Source organism: Scyliorhinus torazame, chromosome 26 (assembly GCF_047496885.1).
Source record: "Scyliorhinus torazame isolate Kashiwa2021f chromosome 26, sScyTor2.1, whole genome shotgun sequence".
Classification (NCBI taxonomy): domain Eukaryota; kingdom Metazoa; phylum Chordata; class Chondrichthyes; order Carcharhiniformes; family Scyliorhinidae; genus Scyliorhinus; species Scyliorhinus torazame.
Genome location: NC_092732.1, coordinates 40,147,228 through 40,167,663, shown reverse-complemented (window position 1 = coordinate 40,167,663; position 20,436 = coordinate 40,147,228). Strand labels below are relative to the sequence as shown.

The 20,436-nt window shown below is 57.8% G+C and overlaps 1 protein-coding gene and 1 long non-coding RNA gene across 3 annotated transcripts in view; one reads left to right on the top strand and one right to left on the bottom strand.

Annotated features, from left to right (window-relative positions):
- The window catches only part of LOC140402988 (uncharacterized), an 89,411-nt gene extending 71,047 nt beyond the window's left edge, over positions 1–18,364 (top strand). The window contains exons 8-13 of one of the 2 annotated variants that reach the window (XR_011938205.1): positions 330–493; positions 3,706–3,740; positions 4,316–5,543; positions 16,171–16,260; positions 16,726–16,791; positions 17,935–18,024. Coding sequence is in view for 1 of the 2 variants with exons in the window: in XM_072490643.1 (XP_072346744.1) it covers positions 330–493; positions 3,706–3,740; positions 4,316–5,515; positions 16,171–16,260; positions 16,726–16,791; positions 17,935–18,093 (1,714 nt within the window). In the remaining variant the exon portion in view is untranslated. Of the gene's footprint in view, positions 1–329; positions 494–3,705; positions 3,741–4,315; positions 5,544–16,170; positions 16,261–16,725; positions 16,792–17,934 lie in introns of both variants that reach the window. The other variant, XM_072490643.1, reaches the window with a different exon arrangement.
- On the bottom strand, positions 18,359–20,436 carry LOC140402997 (uncharacterized). Its single transcript, XR_011938207.1, has 2 exons — positions 20,265–20,436; positions 18,359–18,537 (listed from the first exon to the last, which is right to left on the bottom strand). It is a non-coding gene; the product is annotated as an uncharacterized lncRNA (long non-coding RNA).

The following is a 20,436-nucleotide window of genomic DNA, read 5'->3' as shown; positions in this document are numbered from 1 at the left end:
CTCTCTGTCTCTCTCTCTGTCTCTCTCTCTGTCTCTCTCGCTGTCTCTCTCGCTGTCTCTCTCTCTCTCTGTCTCTCTCTCTCTCTGTCTCTCTCTCTCTCTGTCTCTCTCTCTCTCTGTCTCTCTCTCTCTCTGTCTCTCTCTCTCTTTGTCTCTCTCTCTCTCTGTCTCTCTCTCTCTCTGTCTCTCTCTCTCTCTGTCTCTCTCTCTCTCTGTCTCTCTCTCTCTCTGTCTCTCTCTCGCTCCCCCTCTCTCGCTCCCCCTCTCTCGCTCCCCCTCTCTCGCTCCCCCTCTCTCGCTCCCCCCTCTATCGCTCCCCCTCTCTGTAGGACTGCTCTGATTCTCGCCTGTGCCAGTGACTGCCCCGAGGTTGCCGAGCTCCTCCTGACGGCCGGGGCTGACGCGGGAGTGACGGACTCTTCTGGCCGTGATGCTTGTCACTACGCCCAGCGCTGCAAGAGCGCACGCCTGCGATCTCTGATGCAAACTGCAGGCGAGTTCGTTCTTCATTATAAATTTAGAGTACCCAATGAATGTTTCCAATTAAGGGGGCAATTTAGCGCGGCCAATCCACCTACCCTGCACATCTTTGGGTTGTGGGGGCGAAACCCACGCAGACACGGGGAGAACGTGCAAACTCCACACGGACAGTGTCCCGGAGCCAAGACAGCAGTGCTAACCGCTGCGCCACCGTGCTGCCCACAGGAGACGATTTCATTCAAGCAGCAACCGACCCTTTGCCAGTCCCTTCACCCGTCTCATCCTCATGGGGGAGGGGCCAACGACGGTGTGGGGGTGGGGTTGCAGCCTCCAATTAACTGTCTCTCTCTCGTTCTCCCGCATCTCTCTGTTCTTCCCGTCTTTCCCTCTCTTTCATTCTCTCTCTCTCTCTTTGTTCCGCCTCTCCCCCTCTTTCCACCTCTCTCTCTCTCTCTTTTCCCCGTCTCTCTTTCTCTTTCCATCCCTCTCTCTTTCCGCCTCTGTTTCTTTCCGCCTCTCTCCCTTTCCGCCTCTCTCCCTATCCGTCTCTCTTTCTCTTTTGTTGTGGGCCAGGGTTTAGAGAACCCCAAAGTGTATCATGGGAGTTCACCTGACCCACAACGTTTACTACATTGTGGTCTGGGGAGCGCACGGCCCACTCTACAGGTGTGGGACAGCAGAAATGGAAAAGTATTTTTTGAAGCAAAACAATGTTTATTCTATGAACTCAAGTTAACCTTTTTAAAACATACGGTGAACATCTTAGCAACCATCAGTTCAAATACAACCCCCAAAGAATACAACACCAAGTAATCCTTTAAACTTTCCTTTTAACATCCATATGACTTAAAACACCTTTTACCAGAAGCACATCAGGTTAAAGTCACTACTGAGATTAGTTTTAAATCACCAGGATCGATTTACAGTCTTTAGATTACAGAGAGAGATTCAGACACCTTCTGGCTGTGACTGCAGCTATCCAGCTCTGAAAACAAAACTAAAACACACCCTGCAGCAAACAGCCTAAAACGAAAGAAAAAGCTGACAGACAGCACAGCTCCACCCACTCTCTGACATCGCTGCAGTAATAAACACCCAAAGTCACGACTGAAAACATTTATAATTCTGAATTCACCAAATGAGCAAGAGGCGGTCTTTTCATGGCAGAGAGATCCGCAGTACAGCTGCTCTGCCTGGCTTCAGCTCCCACACTGAAAACAAAACAAAAACACACCCTGCAGCCTGCTCAAAAACGAAAGTAAAAAGCTGACAGACAGCCCAGCTCCACCCACTCTCTGACATCACTGCAGTAATAAACACCCATTTCTTAAAGGTACTCTCACTACAGATATTTATATACACACCCATTTATAAACACCCATTTCTTAAAGGTACTCTCACATGACACGAGGGAGTGCCGCACTGTCAGAGGGTCAGTGCTGAGTGTCAGGAGAATGCCACTTTAAGAAATGTTTGGCTGCTCATGTTACTGCAGTGGTGTCAGAGTGTGGGTGGAGCTGAGCTCTGGTTCTGCTTTTTAGTTTCACTTTGAGAAAAGCTTGGGTGTGTCTGTCTTTTTGGTTTCGTTTCTCAGTGTGTTGCAGCTGAAGTCAGGCAAAGCAGCTGTACTGATGATCTCTCTGCCATGAAGGAATATCTCTTGATCATTTGGTGAATTCAGAAGAATTATAAATGTTTTCAGTAGTGACTGTAAACTCGATGTGCTTATGTTTAAAGGTTTGTTAAGTCTTCTGGGTGTTAAAAGGACAGCATACAGATTACTTAGTGTTGTATTCTTTGGGGGTGTATTTGATTTACTGGTTGCTAAGATATTCACTTTGTTTTAAAAAGGTTAACTTGAGTTCATAGAATAAACATTGTTTTGTTTTAAAGAGGCTCAGTACTGACCCTCTGACAGTGCAGCACTCCCTCAGTACTGACCCTCTGACAGTGCAGCACTCCCTCTGTACTGACCCTCTGACAGTGCGGCACTCCCTCAGTACTGACCCTCTGACAGTGTGGCACTCCCTCAGTACTGACCCTCTGACAGTGCGGCACCCCCTCAGTACTGACCCTCCCACAGTGCGGCACTCCCTCAGTACTGACCCTCCCACAGTGCGGCGCTCGCTCTGTACTGACCCTCTGACAGTGCGGCACCCCCTCAGTACTGACCCTCTGACAGTGCAGCACTCCCTCAGTACTGACCCTCTGACAGTGCGGCACCCCCCTCAGTACTGACCCTCCCACAGTGCGGCACTCCCTCAGTACTGACCCTCTGACAGTGCGGCACCCCCTCAGTACTGACCCTCCCACAGTGCGGCACTCCCTCAGTTCTGACCCTCTGACAGTGCGGCGCTCCCTCAGCACTGACCCTCTGACAGTGCGGCACTCCCTCAGTACTGACCCTCTGACAGTGCAGCACTCCCTCAGTACTGACCCCCTGACAGTGCTGAGCTCCCTCAGTACTGACCCTCTGACAGTGCAGCGCTCCCTCAGTACTGACCCTCCCACAGTGCGGCGGTCCCTCAGTACTGACCCTCTGACAGTGCGACACACCCTCAGTACTGACCCTCTGACAGTGCGGCACTCCCTCAGTACTGACCCTCTGACAGTGCGACGCTCCCTCAGTACTGACCCTCTGACAGTGCGGCACTCCCTCAGTACTGACCCTCTGACAGTGCAGCACTCCCTCAGTACTGACCCCCTGACAGTGTGGCACTCCCTCAGTGCTGACCCTCTGACAGTGCGGCACTCCCTCAGTACTGACCCCCTGATAGTGCGGAGCTCCCTCAGTTCTGACCCTCTGACAGTGCGGCGCTCCCTCAGTACTGACCCTCTGACAGTGCGGCGATCCCTCAGTACTGACCCTCTGACAGTGCGGCGCTCCCTCAGTACTGACCCTCTGAAAGTGCGGCACTCCCTCAGTACTGACCCTCTGACAGTGCGGCACTCCCTCAGTACTGACCCTCTGACAGTGTGGCGCTCCCTCAGTACTGACCCTCTGACAGTGCGGCACTCCCTCAGTGCTGACCCTCTGACCCTGTAAGCCGCAGTGTTAGTCGCTGGGCTAATTCTGTCCTGAATCCAGGTCATTGACTTGATGTGCTCACCTGGGAGGGGCCGGGCAGGTGGAGCCTCGCCCAAGCTGGGTGGTCCTCTCCGGGACCAAATAACCCATCGCTCCGACCGGCGCTGCCAACTAACTTGTCCTGTCTTCCTTTTCAGAACCAGGGCAGTCCGTCAAGAACCATTGTCAGCAGGTAAGCGGACACAGCAATATCCCACAGCCCTCCAGCCGGCCCCCAGGGCACTCTACGGCCACGTGGCCGCTGGACGGGCGTCAGGAGTTCCCGTTTCGAGGAGCTCCGGGGCGGGCTGGCACAGTCGCGATGGGCAGAGCGGTGTCTTCTGGGGAGAGCGATGTGATTCTCAAGGTGAGGGGGGGGTGGAACGGCTCGGAGGGGCAGGCTGGATAAACAGGCGAGGGGGGTCAGAGGGTAGATTTAGATCGAGATGGGCAGGGTCACGGTTGGCACAAGGGCACGAGCAGGGACTGGAGGGGGCGAATGGCCTCTTCCAAATCAGGGGCTGGTTTAGCACACTGGGCTAAATCGCTGGCTTTGATAGCAGACCAAGGCAGGCCAGCAGCACGGTTCAATTCCCGTACCAGCCTCCGCGAACAGGCGCCAGAATGTGGCGACTAGGGGCTTTTCACAGTAACGTCATGTGAAGCCTACTTGTGACAATAAGCGATTTTCATTTTCATTTCATTTCTTCCTCTGTCATGGACCCCCACCCTAATGCTGTGTATCTCCCACTTTGCTTCGTTCCTCAGGACCCAGCAGATCCCGAGGTTGACCCCGGGCCCACCCCCCCGAGCGAAGCGGCCGCTCCCCCGGGGTCCCGGGGACGGGAGAGGAGCGGAGGCTCCCTCGGCTACGGCGAAGAGGAGTTGGCCCAACTGCGGGACGACCTGGCCAGGGAGACGGGGGAGCGGCAGGCACTGGCGGAGGGCCACGAGCGGGCGAGGCAGTGGCTGGTCCGGAGGCTGAAGGCCCTGCTGGAGGATGACCGATGGGAGGAGGAGGAGGAAGAGGAGGCGGCAGAATGGGCGGAGGTGCACCTCCTCCTGGATCAAGCGGAGGAGCGAGTGGAGGCGCTGAGGGAGGAGCTGGAGAAGAGCGAGGGGGAGAAGCGGAGGCCAGAGGAGGACACGAGGAGCGGAGGGGCGGAGGAGGGGCCCGGAGCAGGGGGCCAGGAGGAGGGGGACCTGGAGAGGCTGCGGGAAGAGAGGGACAGGCTGGCCGAGGAGAGGAGGCTGGCGGAGCGACGCTTTGTCGAGCTGGAGGGCCACCTGGACAACGTGAGGGCTCTCATGTCCCAATACCGGCTCCGGAAGTGCTCCCAGAGCCGGCAGATCGAGGAGCTGGAGATCCAGGTGCTGGACTTGACCGGCAATAACGTGGAACTGAGCGGCCTGGTCAGGGGCCTCCAGGGGGAGCTCCAGGGCAAGGAGGCGGGAACGGCCCTCCCGGGGACGCTGGCGGAGCGGTGCGCCGCGCTCGGGGCCGCCAACGCCGGCCTCACCCGGCTCACCGAGCGGCTGGAGGAGGAAGCGGCGAGGTTGAGGGCCGAGGCCTCCGAGTGGGCCGAGGAAAGAGCGTCCCGGAACAGGCTGGTCCTCCAGCTGCGGGAGGCCGAGTGCGGCCTGGCGGACCTGCAGCTGGAGGCGGAGCAGCTGAGAGCGGAGAATGGCAGGCTGAGGCAGCCGGGAAGGCGGGACGGGAGTCACCACCGGGAGCAGGAGGAGGAGGCCAGCCTCCGGGAGGACCTGGAGAGGGAGCTGGCAGAGGCCAGGAGGGAGCTGGCCGCAGAGAGAGAGGAGCGTGACTCAGAGGGCAGGCTGAGGGATCAGAACCAGGCCCTCGCCGCCAATCAGTTGGAGGAGCTCCGGGCACAATGCCACACGTTGGACCTGAGGCTACAAGAGGAATTGGAGAGTCACTCCGCGTCCTGCATCGAGAGAGAGGATCTGGTAAAACGTTTAACCGCACTGTCAGAGGGTCAGTACTGAGGGAGTGCCGCACTGTCAGAGGGTCAGTACTGAGGGAGTGCAGCACTGTCAGAGGGTCAGTACTGAGGGAGTGCCGCACTGTCAGAGGGTCAGTACTGAGGGAGCGCCGCACTGTCAGAGGGTCAGTACTGAGGGAGCGCCGCACTGTCAGAGGGTCAGTACTGAGGGAGTGCCGCACTGTCAGAGGGTCAGTACTGAGGGAGCGCCGCACTGTCAGAGGGTCAGTACTGAGGGAGTGCCGCACTGTCAGAGAGTCAGTACTGAGGGAGTGCCGCACTGTCAGAGGGTCAGTACTGAGGGAGTGCCGCACTGTCAGAGGGTCAGTACTGAGGGAGTGCCGCACTGTCAGAGGGTCAGTACTGAGGGAGTGCCGCACTGTCAGAGGGTCAGTACTGAGGGAGTGCCGCACTGTCAGAGGGTCAGTACTGAGGGAGTGCCGCACTGTCAGAGGGTCAGTACTGAGGGAGTGCTGCACTGTCAGTGGGTCAGTACTGAGGGAGTGCTGCACTGTCAGTGGGTCAGTACTGAGGGAGTGCCGCACTGTCAGAGGGTCAGTACTGAGGGAGCGCCGCACTGTCAGAGGGTCAGTACTGAGGGAGTGCCGCACTGTGGGAGGGTCAGTACTGAGGGAGCGCCGCACTGTCAGAGGGTCAGTACTGAGTGAGTGCCGCACTGTCAGAGGGTCAGTACTGAGGGAGTGCCATACTGTCAGAGGGTCAGTACTGAGGGAGTGCCGCACTGTCAGAGGGTCAGTACTGAGGGAGTGCCGCACTGTCAGAGGGCCAGTACTGAGGGAGTGCTGCACTGTCAGAGGGTCAGTACTGAGGGAGTGCCGCACTGTCAGAGGGTCAGTACTGAGGGAGTGCCGCACTGTCAGAGGGTCAGTACTGAGGGAGTGCCGCACTGTCAGAGGGTCAGTACTGAGGGAGTGCCGCACTGTCAGAGGGTCAGTACTGAGGGAGTGCTGCACTGTCAGAGGGTCAGTACTGAGGGAGTGCCGCACTGTGGGAGGCTCAGTACTGAGGGAGTGCCGCACTGTCAGAGGGTCAGTACTGAGGGAGTGCCGCACTGTCAGAGGGTCAGTACTGAGGGAGTGCCGCACTGTCAGAGGGTCAGTACTGAGGGAGTGCTGCACTGTCAGAGGGTCAGTACTGAGGGAGTGCCGCACTGTCAGAGGGTCAGTACTGAGGGAGTGCCGCACTGTCAGAGGGTCAGTACTGAGGGAGCGCCGCACTGTCAGAGGGTCAGTACTGAGGGAGCCCCGCACTGTCAGAGGATCAGTACTGAGGGAGTGCCGCACTGTCGGAGGGTCAGTACTGAGGGAGAGCCGCACTGTGGGAGGGTCAGTACTGAGGGAGTGCCGCACTGTCGGAGGGTCAGTACTGAGGGAGCCCCGCACTGTCAGAGGGTCAGTACTGAGGGAGTGCCGCACTGTCAGAGGGTCAGTACTGAGGGAGCGCCGCACTGTCAGAGGGTCAGTACTGAGGGAGTGCCGCACTGTCGGAGGGTCAGTACTGAGGGAGTGCCGCACTGTCAGAGGGTCAGTACTGAGGGAGTGCCGCACTGTCAGAGGGTCAGTACTGAGGGAGCGCCGCACTGTCAGAGGGTCAGTTCTGAGGGAGTGCCGCACTGTCGGAGGGTCAGTACTGAGGGAGCCCCGCACTGTCAGAGGATCAGTACTGAGGGAGTGCCGCACTGTCGGAGGGTCAGTACTGAGGGAGAGCCGCACTGTGGGAGGGTCAGTACTGAGGGAGTGCCGCACTGTCGGAGGGTCAGTACTGAGGGAGCCCCGCACTGTCAGAGGGTCAGTACTGAGGGAGTGCCGCACTGTCAGAGGGTCAGTACTGAGGGAGCGCCGCACTGTCAGAGGGTCAGTACTGAGGGAGTGCCGCACTGTCGGAGGGTCAGTACTGAGGGAGTGCCGCACTGTCAGAGGGTCAGTACTGAGGGAGTGCCGCACTGTCAGAGGGTCAGTACTGAGGGAGCGCCGCACTGTCAGAGGGTCAGTGCTGAGGGAGTGCCGCACTGTCAGAGGGTCAGTACTGAGGGAGTGCCGCACTGTCAGAGGGTCAGTACTGAGGGAGCACCGCACTGTCAGAGGGTCAGTACTGAGGGAGTGCCGCACTGTCAGAGGTCAGTACTGAGGGAGTGCCGCACTGTCAGAGGTCAGTACTGAGGGAGTGCCGCACTGTCAGAGGGTCAGTACTGAGGGAGCGCCGCACTGTCAGAGGGTCAGTACTGAGGGAGTGCCGCACTGTCAGAGGGTCAGTACTGAGGGAGTGCTGCACTGTCAGAGGGTCAGTACTGAGGGAGTGCCGCACTGTCAGAGGGTCAGTACTGAGGGAGTGCCGCACTGTCAGAGGGCCAGTACTGAGGGAGTGCTGCACTGTCAGAGGGTCAGTACTGAGGGAGTGCCGCACTGTCAGAGGGTCAGTACTGAGGGAGTGCCGCACTGTCAGAGGGCCAGTACTGAGGGAGTGCTGCACTGTCAGAGGGTCAGTACTGAGGGAGTGCCGCACTGTCAGAGGGTCAGTACTGAGGGAGTGCCGCACTGTCAGAGGGTCAGTACTGAGGGAGTGCCGCACTGTCAGAGGGTCAGTACTGAGGGAGTGCCGCACTGTCAGAGGGTCAGTACTGAGGGAGTGCTGCACTGTCAGAGGGTCAGTACTGAGGGAGTGCCGCACTGTGGGAGGCTCAGTACTGAGGGAGTGCCGCACTGTCAGAGGGTCAGTACTGAGGGAGTGCCGCACTGTCAGAGGGTCAGTACTGAGGGAGTGCCGCACTGTCAGAGGGTCAGTACTGAGGGAGTGCTGCACTGTCAGAGGGTCAGTACTGAGGGAGTGCCGCACTGTCAGAGGGTCAGTACTGAGGGAGTGCCGCACTGTCAGAGGGTCAGTACTGAGGGAGCGCCGCACTGTCAGAGGGTCAGTACTGAGGGAGCCCCGCACTGTCAGAGGATCAGTACTGAGGGAGTGCCGCACTGTCGGAGGGTCAGTACTGAGGGAGAGCCGCACTGTGGGAGGGTCAGTACTGAGGGAGTGCCGCACTGTCGGAGGGTCAGTACTGAGGGAGCCCCGCACTGTCAGAGGGTCAGTACTGAGGGAGTGCCGCACTGTCAGAGGGTCAGTACTGAGGGAGCGCCGCACTGTCAGAGGGTCAGTACTGAGGGAGTGCCGCACTGTCGGAGGGTCAGTACTGAGGGAGTGCCGCACTGTCAGAGGGTCAGTACTGAGGGAGTGCCGCACTGTCAGAGGGTCAGTACTGAGGGAGCGCCGCACTGTCAGAGGGTCAGTTCTGAGGGAGTGCCGCACTGTCGGAGGGTCAGTACTGAGGGAGCCCCGCACTGTCAGAGGATCAGTACTGAGGGAGTGCCGCACTGTCGGAGGGTCAGTACTGAGGGAGAGCCGCACTGTGGGAGGGTCAGTACTGAGGGAGTGCCGCACTGTCGGAGGGTCAGTACTGAGGGAGCCCCGCACTGTCAGAGGGTCAGTACTGAGGGAGTGCCGCACTGTCAGAGGGTCAGTACTGAGGGAGCGCCGCACTGTCGGAGGGTCAGTACTGAGGGAGTGCCGCACTGTCGGAGGGTCAGTACTGAGGGAGTGCCGCACTGTCAGAGGGTCAGTACTGAGGGAGTGCCGCACTGTCAGAGGGTCAGTACTGAGGGAGCGCCGCACTGTCAGAGGGTCAGTGCTGAGGGAGTGCCGCACTGTCAGAGGGTCAGTACTGAGGGAGTGCTGCACTGTCAGAGGGTCAGTACTGAGGGAGTGCCGCACTGTCAGAGGGTCAGTACTGAGGGAGCGCCGCACTGTCAGAGGGTCAGTACTGAGGGAGCGCCGCACTGTCAGAGAGTCAGTACTGAGGGATTGCCGCACTGTCAGAGGGTCAGTACTGAGGGAGTGCCGCACTGTCAGAGAGTCAGTACTGAGGGAGTGCCGCACTGTCCGAGGGTCAGTACTGAGGGAGCTCCGCACTGTCAGAGGGTCAGTACTGAGGGAGTGCCGCACTGTCCGAGGGTCAGTACTGAGGGAGCACCGCACTGTCAGAGGGTCAGTACTGAGGGAGTGCCGCACTGTCAGAGGGTCAGTACTGAGGGAGCTCCGCACTGTCAGAGGGTCAGTACTGAGGGAGCGCCGCACTGTCAGAGGGTCAGTACTGAGGGAGCGCCGCACTGTCAGAGGGTCAGTACTGAGGGAGCGCCGCACTGTCAGAGGGTCAGTACTGAGGGAGTGCCGCACTGTCAGAGGGTCAGTACTGAGGGAGCGCCGCACTGTCAGAGGGTCAGTACTGAGGGAGTGCCGCACTGTCAGAGGGTCAGTACTGAGGGAGTGCTGCACTGTCAGAGGGTCAGTACTGAGGGAGTGCCGCACTGTCAGAGGGTCAGTACTGAGGGAGTGCCGCACTGTCAGAGGGTCAGTACTGAGGGAGCGCCGCACTGTCAGAGGGTCAGTACTGAGGGAGCGCCGCACTGTCAGAGAGTCAGTACTGAGGGAGTGCCGCACTGTCAGAGGGTCAGTACTGAGGGAGTGCCGCACTGTCAGAGGGTCAGTACTGAGGGAGTGCTGCACTGTCAGAGGTCAGTACTGAGGGAGTGCCGCACTGTCAGAGGTCAGTACTGAGGGAGTGCCGCACTGTCAGAGGGTCAGTACTGAGGGAGCACCGCACTGTCAGAGGGTCAGTACTGAGGGAGTGCCGCACTGTCAGAGGGTCAGTACTGAGGGAGTGCCGCACTGTCAGAGGGTCAGTACTGAGGGAGTGCCGCACTGTCAGAGGGTCAGTACTGAGGGAGCACCGCACTGTCAGAGGGTCAGTACTGAGGGAGTGCCGCACTGTCAGAGGGTCAGTACTGAGGGAGCACCGCACTGTCAGAGGGTCAGTACTGAGGGAGTGCTGCACTGTCAGAGGGTCAGTACTGAGGGAGTGCTGCACTGTCAGAGGGTCAGTACTGAGGGAGCGCCGCACTGTCAGAGGGTCAGTACTGAGGGAGTGCTGCACTGTCAGAGGGTCAGTACTGAGGGAGTGCTGCACTGTCAGAGGGTCAGTACTGAGGGAGCGCCGCACTGTCAGAGGGTCAGTACTGAGGGAGTGCTGCACTGTCAGAGGGTCAGTACTGAGGGAGTGCTGCACTGTCAGAGGGTCAGTACTGAGCGAGTGCCGCACTGTCAGAGGGTCAGTACTGAGGGAGTGCCGCACTGTCAGAGGGTCAGTACTGAGCGAGTGCCGCACTGTCAGAGGGTCAGTACTGAGGGAGTGCTGCACTGTCAGAGGGTCAGTACTGAGGGAGAGCCGCACTGTCAGAGGGTCAGTACTGAGGGAGTGCTGCACTGTCAGAGGGTCAGTACTGAGGGAGTGCCGCACTGTCAGAGGGTCAGTACTGAGGGAGTGCCGCACTGTCAGAGGGTCAGTACTGAGGGAGTGCCGCACTGTCAGAGGGTCAGTACTGAGGGAGTGCCGCACTGTCAGAGGGTCAGTACTGAGGGAGTGCTGCACTGTCAGAGGGTCAGTACTGAGGGAGTGCCGCACTGTCAGAGGGTCAGTACTGAGGGAGTGCCGCATTGTGGGAGGGTCAGTACTGAGGGAGTGCTGCACTGTCAGAGGGTCAGTACTGAGGGAGTGCCGCACTGTCAGAGGGTCAGTACTGAGGGAGGGCCGCACTGTCAGAGGGTCAGTACTGAGGGAGGGTCGCACTGTCAGAGGGTCAGTACTGAGGGAGCGCCGCACTGTCAGAGGGTCAGTACTGAGGGAGCGCCGCACTGTCAGAGGGTCAGTACTGAGGGAGCGCCGCACTGTCAGAGGGTCAGTACTGAGGGAGTGCCGCACTGTCAGAGGGTCAGTACTGAGGGAGGGCCGCACTGTCAGAGGGTCAGTACTGAGGGCGTGCCGCACTGTCAGAGGGTCAGTACTGAGGGAGCGCCGCACTGTCAGAGGGTCAGTACTGAGGGAGCGCCGCACTGTCAGAGGGTCAGTACTGAGGGAGTGCCGCACTGTCAGAGGGTCAGTACTGAGGGAGTGCCGCACTGTCAGAGGGTCAGTACTGAGGGAGTGCCGCACTGTCAGAGGGTCAGTACTGAGCGAGCGCCGCACTGTCAGAGGGTCAGTACTGAGGGAGCGCCGCACTGTCAGAGGGTCAGTACTGAGGGAGTGCCGCACTGTCAGAGGGTCAGTACTGAGGGCGTGCCGCACTGTCAGAGGGTCAGTACTGAGGGAGTCCCGCACTGTCAGAGGGTCAGTACTGTGGGAGCGCCGCACTGTCAGAGGGTCAGTACTGAGGGAGCGCCGCACTGTCAGAGGGTCAGTACTGAGGGAGCGCCGCACTGTCAGAGGGTCAGTACTGAGGGAGCGCCGCACTGTCAGAGGGTCAGTACTGAGGGAGTGCCGCACTGTCAGAGGGTCAGTACTGAGGGAGCGCCGCACTGTCAGAGGGTCAGTACTGAGGGAATGCCGCACTGTCAGAGGATCAGTACTGAGGGAGTGCCGCACTGTCAGAGGGTCAGTACTGAGGGAATGCCGCACTGTCAGAGGGTCAGTACTGAGGGAGTGCCGCACTGTCAGAGGGTCAGTACTGAGGGAATGCCGCACTGTCAGAGGATCAGTACTGAGGGAGTGCCGCACTGTCAGAGGGTCAGTACTGAGGGAATGCCGCACTGTCAGAGGGTCAGTACTGAGGGAGTGCCGCACTGTCAGAGGGTCAGTACTGAGGGAATGCCGCACTGTCAGAGGGTCAGTACTGAGGGAGTGCCGCACTGTCAGAGGGTCAGTACTGAGGGAATGCCGCACTGTCAGAGGATCAGTACTGAGGGAGTGCCGCACTGTCAGAGGGTCAGTACTGAGGGAATGCCGCACTGTCAGAGGGTCAGTACTGAGGGAGTGCCGCACTGTCAGAGGGTCAGTACTGAGGGAGTGCCGCACTGTCAGAGGGTCAGTACTGAGGGAGCGCTGCACTGTCAGAGGGTCAGTACTGAGGGAGCGCCGCACTGTCAGAGGGTCAGTACTGAGGGAGCGCTGCACTGTCAGAGGATCAGTACTGAGGGAGCGCCGCACTGTCAGAGGATCAGTACTGAGGGAGTGCCGCACTGCTATAAGAATGAGAGGTGACCTCATGGTTACAGATCAGTTGCTGAGAGGGTCTGACGGGGTCGATACTCAGTAAATGTTTCTGTTGCAAATTTCCAACTTCCCGGTTGTTTGAATCAACAGCAGCTGCTGTTATTCCCTCTTTTGCAGATTTTCCGGCTTTAATTTCTTCCCATTCCGATTTGATACTAAAAATAGATTTGTTGAAAAGTCAGGCCTCCGTAAATCCGAATTAAAAGCAAATGTTTGTCCACTGTCACATTACACACAGCTACGCCTCACATCCTGTCTCTGCCCTCCTCCACACTCCAAATCTTATTAATGTTTAAAAGAATATAATTAACATGTCTGGAGAATACAGTCACGCGGCATTCAAAAACAAACCTGCTTTTATAAAGTCCCTTCAATGTACTCTGTCTCTCTGTCTGTCTCTCTGTCTGTCTGTCTCTCTCGCTCAGAGACAGAAAGAGAGAGAGAGAGAAAGAGGAAGTGAAAGAGGAGGAGAGAGCGAGAGAGACAGAGAGAGAGAGGGTGACAGACAGAGAGAGAGAGACACAGAGAGTGAGAGAGAGCGAGACCGAGAGAGAGAGAGACCGAGAGAGAGAGAGACCGAGACAGAGAGAGAGAGAGAGAGAGAGACAGAGACAGAGAGAGAGAGGGTGACAGACAGAGAGACACACAGAGAGTGAGAGAGACCGAGAGAGAGAGAGAGACCGAGAGAGAGAGAGAGAGAGAGACAGAGAGAGAGAGAGAGAGAGAGAGACAGAGACAGAGAGAGAGAGAGAGAGACAGAGAGAGAGAGAGAGACAGAGAGAGAGAGAGAGAGAGAGAGACAGAGACAGAGACAGAGACAGAGACAGAGAGAGAGAGGCAGAGACAGAGACAGAGAGAGAGAGAGAGAGAGACAGAGAGAGAGAGGCAGAGACAGAGAGAGAGAGAGAGACAGAGAGAGAGAGAGAGAGAGAGAGACAGAGACAGAGACAGAGAGAGAGAGAGAGACAGAGAGAGAGAGGCAGAGACAGAGAGTGAGGGAGAGGTTTCGGGAGGTAATTGCAGAACTTTGGGCCCCCCAGGCAGCTGAAGGCACGGCCGCCAATGGTGGAGCGATGGGAATCGGGGGGGATGCTCGAGAGGCCGGAATTGGAGGAGCGCAGAGATCTCGGAGGGGTGTAGGGGCGGGAGGAGGTTACAGAGATAGGGAGGGGTTGTAGGGGCTGGAGGAGGTGACAGAGATAGGGAGGGGGTGTAGGGGCTGGAGGAGGTTACAGAGATAGGGAGGGGGTGTAGGGGCTGGAGGAGGTTACAGAGATAGGGAGGGGGTGTAGGGGCTGGAGGAGGTTACAGAGATAGGGAGGGGGGTGTAGAGGCTGGAGGAGGTTACAGAGATAGGGAGGGGGTGTAGGGGCTGGAGGAGGTTACAGAGATAGGGAGGGGGTGTAGGGGCTGGAGGAGGTTACAGAGATAGGGAGGGGGTGCAGGGGCTGGAGGAGGTTACAGAGATAGGGAGGGGGTGTAGGGGCTGGAGGAGGTTACAGAGATAGGGAGGGGGTGTCGGGGCTGGAGGAGGTTACAGAGATAGGGAGGGGGTGTAGGGGCTGGAGGAGGTTACAGAGATAGGGAGGGGGTGTAGGGGCTGGAGGAGGTTACAGAGATAGGGAGGGGGTGTAGGGGCTGGAGGAGGTTACAGAGATAGGGAGGGGGTGTAGGGGCTGGAGGAGGTTACAGAGATAGGGAGGGGGGTGTAGAGGTTGGAGGAGGTTACAGAGATAGGGAGGGGGGTGTAGAGGCTGGAGGAGGTTACAGAGATAGGGAGGGGGGTGTAGAGGCTGGAGGAGGTTACAGAGATAGGGAGGTGGGTGTAGAGGCTGGAGGAGGTTACAGAGATAGGGAGGGGGGTGTAGAGGCTGGAGGAGGTTACAGAGATAGGGAGGGGGTGTAGAGGCTGGAGGAGGTTACAGAGATAGGGAGGGGGTATAGGGGCTGGAGGAGGTTACAGAGATAGGGAGGGGGTGTAGGGGGATGGAGGAGGTTACAGAGATAGGGAGGGGGTGTAGGGGCTGGAGGAGGTTACAGAGATAGGGAGGGGGTGTAGGGACTGGAGGAGGTTACAGAGATAGGGAGGGGGTGTAGGGGCTGGAGGAGGTTACAGAGATAGGGAGGGGGTGTAGGGGCTGGAGGAGGTTACAGAGATAGGGAGGGGGTGTAGGGGCTGGAGGAGATTACAGAGATAGGGAGGGGGTGTAGGGGCTGGAGGAGGTTACAGAGATAGGAAGGGGGTGTAGGGGTTGGAGGAGGTTACAGAGATAGGGAGGGGGTGTAGTGGCTGGAGGAGGTTACAGAGATAGGGAGGGGGGTGTAGAGGCTGGAGGAGGTTACAGAGATAGGGAGGGGGTTCAGGGGCTGGAGGAGGTTACAGAGATAGGGAGGGGGTGTACGGGCTGGAGGAGGTTACAGAGATAGGGAGGGGATGTACGGGCTGGAGGAGGTTACAGAGATAGGGAGGGGATGTCGGGGCTGGAGGAGGTTACAGAGATAGAGAGGGGGTGTAGGGGCTGGAGGAGGTCACAGAGATAGGGAGGGGGTGTAGGGGCTGGAGGAGGTTACAGAGATAGGGAGGGGGGTGTAGAGGCTGGAGGAGGTTACAGAGATAGAGAAGGGGTGCAGGGGCTGGAGGAGGTTACAGAGATAGGGAGGGGGTGTAGGGACTGGAGGAGGTTACAGAGATAGGGAGGGGGTGTAGGGGCTGGAGGAGGTTACAGAGATAGGGAGGGGGGTGTAGAGGCTGGAGGAGGTTACAGAGAAAGGGAGGGGGGTGTAGAGGCTGGAGGAGGTTACAGAGATAGGGAGGGGGTGTAGGGGCTGGAGGAGGTTACAGAGATAGGGAGGGGGTGTAGAGGCTGGAGGAGGTTACAGAGATAGGGAGGGGGTGTAGGGGCTGGAGGAGGTTACAGAGATAGGGAGGGGGTGTAGAGGCTGGAGGAGGTTACAGAGATAGGGAGGGTGTAGTTGGGACTTGGGGCGACCTGAAAGTGAGGATGAGAATTTTCAAAGTGAGTAAGTAGCGGAATCCATTGCAGGATCAGTGAGGAAAGAGAGGCAGGTAACTTGGTATGAACTGGGATAGAGGGTGGCGAAGCATTGGATGAACGCTCGATCAACACGGTAACCACCGACATTCACTCTCCCCCCCCCCCCCACCCCCCGACGCACAGCCGTGTGCACCGTCTACAAGACGCACCGCGGCCACTCGCCTTCGACAGCACCTTCCAAACCCGCCACCTCTACCGTCTAGAAGGACGAGGGGGGGGGGGCAGCAGACACACGGGGAACACACCCCCCCCCCTCCCCCCCCCTGGAGGTTCCCCTTCCGAGCCGCTCGCCATCCCGACTCGGGAATATATCGGCCGTTCCTTCTCTGTGGCCGGGGTCAGAATGCCGGAGCTCCCTCCCTAACAGCACGGTGGGTGTACCTACAGTGAGAGAGCGTGAGGAGGGATCTATTTGGAGGCGGGAGGGGCTGACACTGTCACTTTGTGTGCGGTTAGATTCGACAGATGATTGAGGAAATCGAGCGACTGGAGTGCGAGAGGGAGGCGTGCGCGCGTCAAAGCGAACGCGTGGAGCAGAGGCTGCAGGTTAGTGGGGGGAGAAGACGGGCCGAAGGGTCAGCGGGCGCTCCGGGGGAGCAGGAGGAGGTGGACCTCAAAGAGGCACGGGGGGGGGGGGAGGTGGAGCGACGGGAAACTGCGGTGGGCCGTCAACGGTGTTCGGGAGGGGAGGCTGGTGTGGTGGTTCTGTCACTGGGCCATTCGTCCGGGGGACCCTAATGCTCGGGGAGGCGGTCGGGGGGGGGAGGGGGGGCACACACGGGCGAGACACACGGTTCGAAGCGCAGTTAGGGGTGCCCAGCGACGCCCCCCCCCACCTCCAATTGGGGGATCGGTCGCAACCGGGACAGGCCTCTGGTCCTGGTGGGTACCAAGGCCGGTTGCCGGGGTGACAGGCGGGGGAAGGGAGAGGCTCCAGATCTCTCCAAAAGAGGCTTTTCCTGCTTTTCCCGCATTCTGTTCTCCAATCGCCTCTCTGGCTTTTCATTCCAGGAAGCACAGGAACGGCATCAGAAGGTGGTTTCCACCTACCGAGCTCACCTCCTCAACGCTGCCCAGGTAAGGAAGCTACGAGCAGGAGCTGGCTCATCCTAGAGAGACAGAGTCCCTGCCCAGGTAAGGAAGCTACGAGCAGGAGCTGGCTCATCCTAGAGAGACAGAGTCCCCGGGATCGCAGTCATCAAACACTCCAGGTCCTCTACACTGTCAGAGTACAGCACAGGGTTAGATACAGAGTAAAGCTCCCTCTACACTGTCCCCATCAAACACTCCCAGGACAGGTACAGCACGGGGTTAGATAGAGAGTAAAGCTCCCTCTACACTGTCCCCATCAAACATTCCCAGGACAGGTACAGCACGGGGTTAGATACAGAGTAAAGCTCCCTCTACACTGTCCCTATCAAACACTCCCAGGACAGGTACAGCACGGGGTTAGATACAGAGTAAAGCTCCCTCTACACTGTCCACATCAAACACTCCCAGGACAGGTACAGCACGGGGTTAGATACAGAGTAAAGCTCCCTCTACACTGTCCCTATCAAACACTCCCAGGACAGGTACAGCACGGGGTTAGATACAGAGTAAAGCTCCCTCTACACTGTCCACATCAAACACTCCCAGGACAGGTACAGCACGGGGTTAGATACAGAGTAAAGCTCCCTCTACACTGTCCCCATCAAACACTCCCTGGACAGGTACAGCACGGGGTTAGATACAGAGTAAAGCTCCCTCTACACTGTCCCCATCAAACACTCCCTGGACAGGTACAGCACGGGGTTAGATACAGAGTAAAGCTCCCTCTACACTGTCCCCATCAAACACTCCCAGGACATGTACAGCACGGGGTTAGATACAGAGTAAAGCTCCCTCTACACTGTCCCCATCAAACACTCCCAGGACAGGTACAGCACGGGGTTAGATACAGAGTAAAGCTCCCTCTACAATGTCCCCATCAAACACTCCCAGGACAGGTACAGCACGGGGTTAGATACAGAGTAAAGCTCCCTCTACACTGTCCCCATCAAACACTCCCAGGACAGGTACAGCACGGGGTTAGATACAGAGTACATATGAGTGGGGTGGTCTCAGATTCCCCCTCTTTGGGAGATTCGGGACCCGATGTGAATGGCGATGATTATTCCCTGAGGTTCTCCTTTGGGATGAGGTGGTGCGGGAATGAGTGCCGCTGTTTCTGTGTTGCAGGGCCTGATGGACGAGGAGGTGCTCCTGGTGCTGAATGCAATCTGGACGATGCAGCGAGGGAAACAGCGCTGGGGAAAGGTGGAAGACGGGGTGGTGCCTTCGATCTGGCCTCGCGGGGGGCTTGCGGACGGCGAGGGAGCCGTGCCCACCGAGAGCTAACCATGCTCACCTTCAGCCCCCCCCCCAACCCCCCCCCCGCAAGCGTTGAATTATTAGTGCACTGCCTCCCCGTACAGGACCTCGCGGGGAACGAATGACGCTACGATGGATTGTCAGGACCCCAGCGAGCGTCACACCCTCATCCGCAGAGACATTCCCGAGTCAGATAAAAGTGGGGAGACCTGGGGCAGCTGGTGAGCCCTGGAGGTATTGTTTTCCTGAACGCATAGCACCAATTCAGGAAATAAATGTCTTACGCGTGAGAGCGCAATGGAAATTGTTTAATTAGAGGGTGGGGGGTGAGTGAAGTCCATCCTTATTTGTGCAGACGAGGAGCGCCGCGACATTCTGATTCCAGGCTTCGAGTAATTATTCATCCTCAAACACATTTATCAAATGCGGATCGCTTTCTACAAAGCCTCCACTCGGGATTTCTTTCCACACCTGTCCGGGTACACAGAGGGAGAATTCAGAATGTCCACATCACCGAACAAGCACGTCTTTCGGGACTTGTGGGAGGAAACCGGAGCGCCCGGAGGAAACCCACGCAGACACGGGGGGGGGGGGGGGGGGGGGGGAGAACGTGCAGACTCCGCACAGACGGTGAACCGAGCCGGGAATCGAACCCGGGACCCTGGCGCTGTGAAACAGCAGTGCTAACCACTGTGCTACCATGCTGCCCCAGGGTCTTTAAGGTTTCGATCAAGTCGCCGTAGAATCGCCACAGTGCAGGAGGAGGCCATTTGGACCACCGAGCCTGCACCGACCCTCTGAAAGGTTCCCCACCCAGGCCACACTCCCCCCGACCCATCCTCGTAACACCCCCTAACCCGCACACCTTTGGACACTAAGGGACAATTTAGCACGGCCAATCCACCTAACCTGCACATCTTTGGACACTAAGGGACAATTTAGCACGGCCAATCCACCTAACCTGCACATCTTTGGACACTAAGGGGCAATTTAGCACGGCCAATCCACCTAACCTGTACATCTTTGGACACTAAGGGGCAATTTAGTATGGCCAATCCACCTACCCTGCACATCTTTGGACACTAAGGCAATTTAGCACGGCCAGTCCACCTAACCTGCACATCTTTGGACACTAAGAGGCAATTTAGCACGGCCAATCCACTTAACCGGCACATCTTTGGACACTAAGGGACAATTTAGCACGGCCAATCCACCTAACCTGCACATCTTTGGACACTAAGGGACAATTTAGCACGGCCAATCCACCTAACCTGGATATCTTTGGACACTAAGGGGCAATTTAGCACGGCCAATCCACCTAACCTGCACATCTTTGGACACTAAGGGACAATTTAACACGGCCAATCCACCTAACCTGTACATCTTTGGACACTAAGGGACAATTTAGCACGGCCAATCCACCTAACCTGCACACCTTTGGACACTAAGGGACAATTTAGCACGGCGAATCCACCTAACCTGCACATCTTTGGACACTAAGGGACAATTTAACACGGCCAATCCACCTAACCTGCACATCTTTGGACACTAAGGGACAATTTAACACGGCCAATCCACCTAACCTGTACATCTTTGGACACTAAGGGACAATTTAACACGGCCAATCCACCTAACACGCACATCTTTGGACACTAAGGGGCAATCTTGAGGACGGTCAATGCACCTAACATGTACATCTTTGCCCCTCTCCAGGCCTGCTGCCCCCCCCTTCGGCCACTGACGGAGGGATGCGTCAGGGTTCTGCCGCTTCCCCTGTTTTACATCATCCACTGCCCCCCTCCCCAGCCCCCCTTGCTGACCGAGTGTATCAGCCCCCCACCCCCACCTCCCACCTCCGGCTCGAACAGCAGCTGCCGCCTGCCCGCCCACTCGAACATAGGCTTTGTCCCTCGGTCGGCGCATCACCGCCCTCCTCAGCGTTTGCTGTGGCCGAGGCACCCCCCCCCCCCCACCCCCCCACCCCCCACCGACTGTGGACATGGGGGAGGGGGAGGGACATTGGGGGGGGGTTGAGACATTGGGGGAGGTGTTTGGGACATGGGGGGCTGGGGAGGACATGGGAGTTGATGGGGGGGACAGATGGAGGAGGGTATTTGGGACATGGGGGGTGTTTGGGATACGGGGGGGGGGGGGGTTATTTTACTGAATTGTAATATAAATATTACTCTGTTCCTTACCGAGTTACAATGAATTCTGATGACAGTCTTCCAGATGTGACCAATTTTGTATCGAGTAAAATTGTAATATGCTCGTGAGTTCTTTCACTTTAATACTTTGACTAGTAAAACAAATTAGTAAATTTAGAGTAAACGAGCAATTATGATAATACACTACACTCTGATCTGCTCA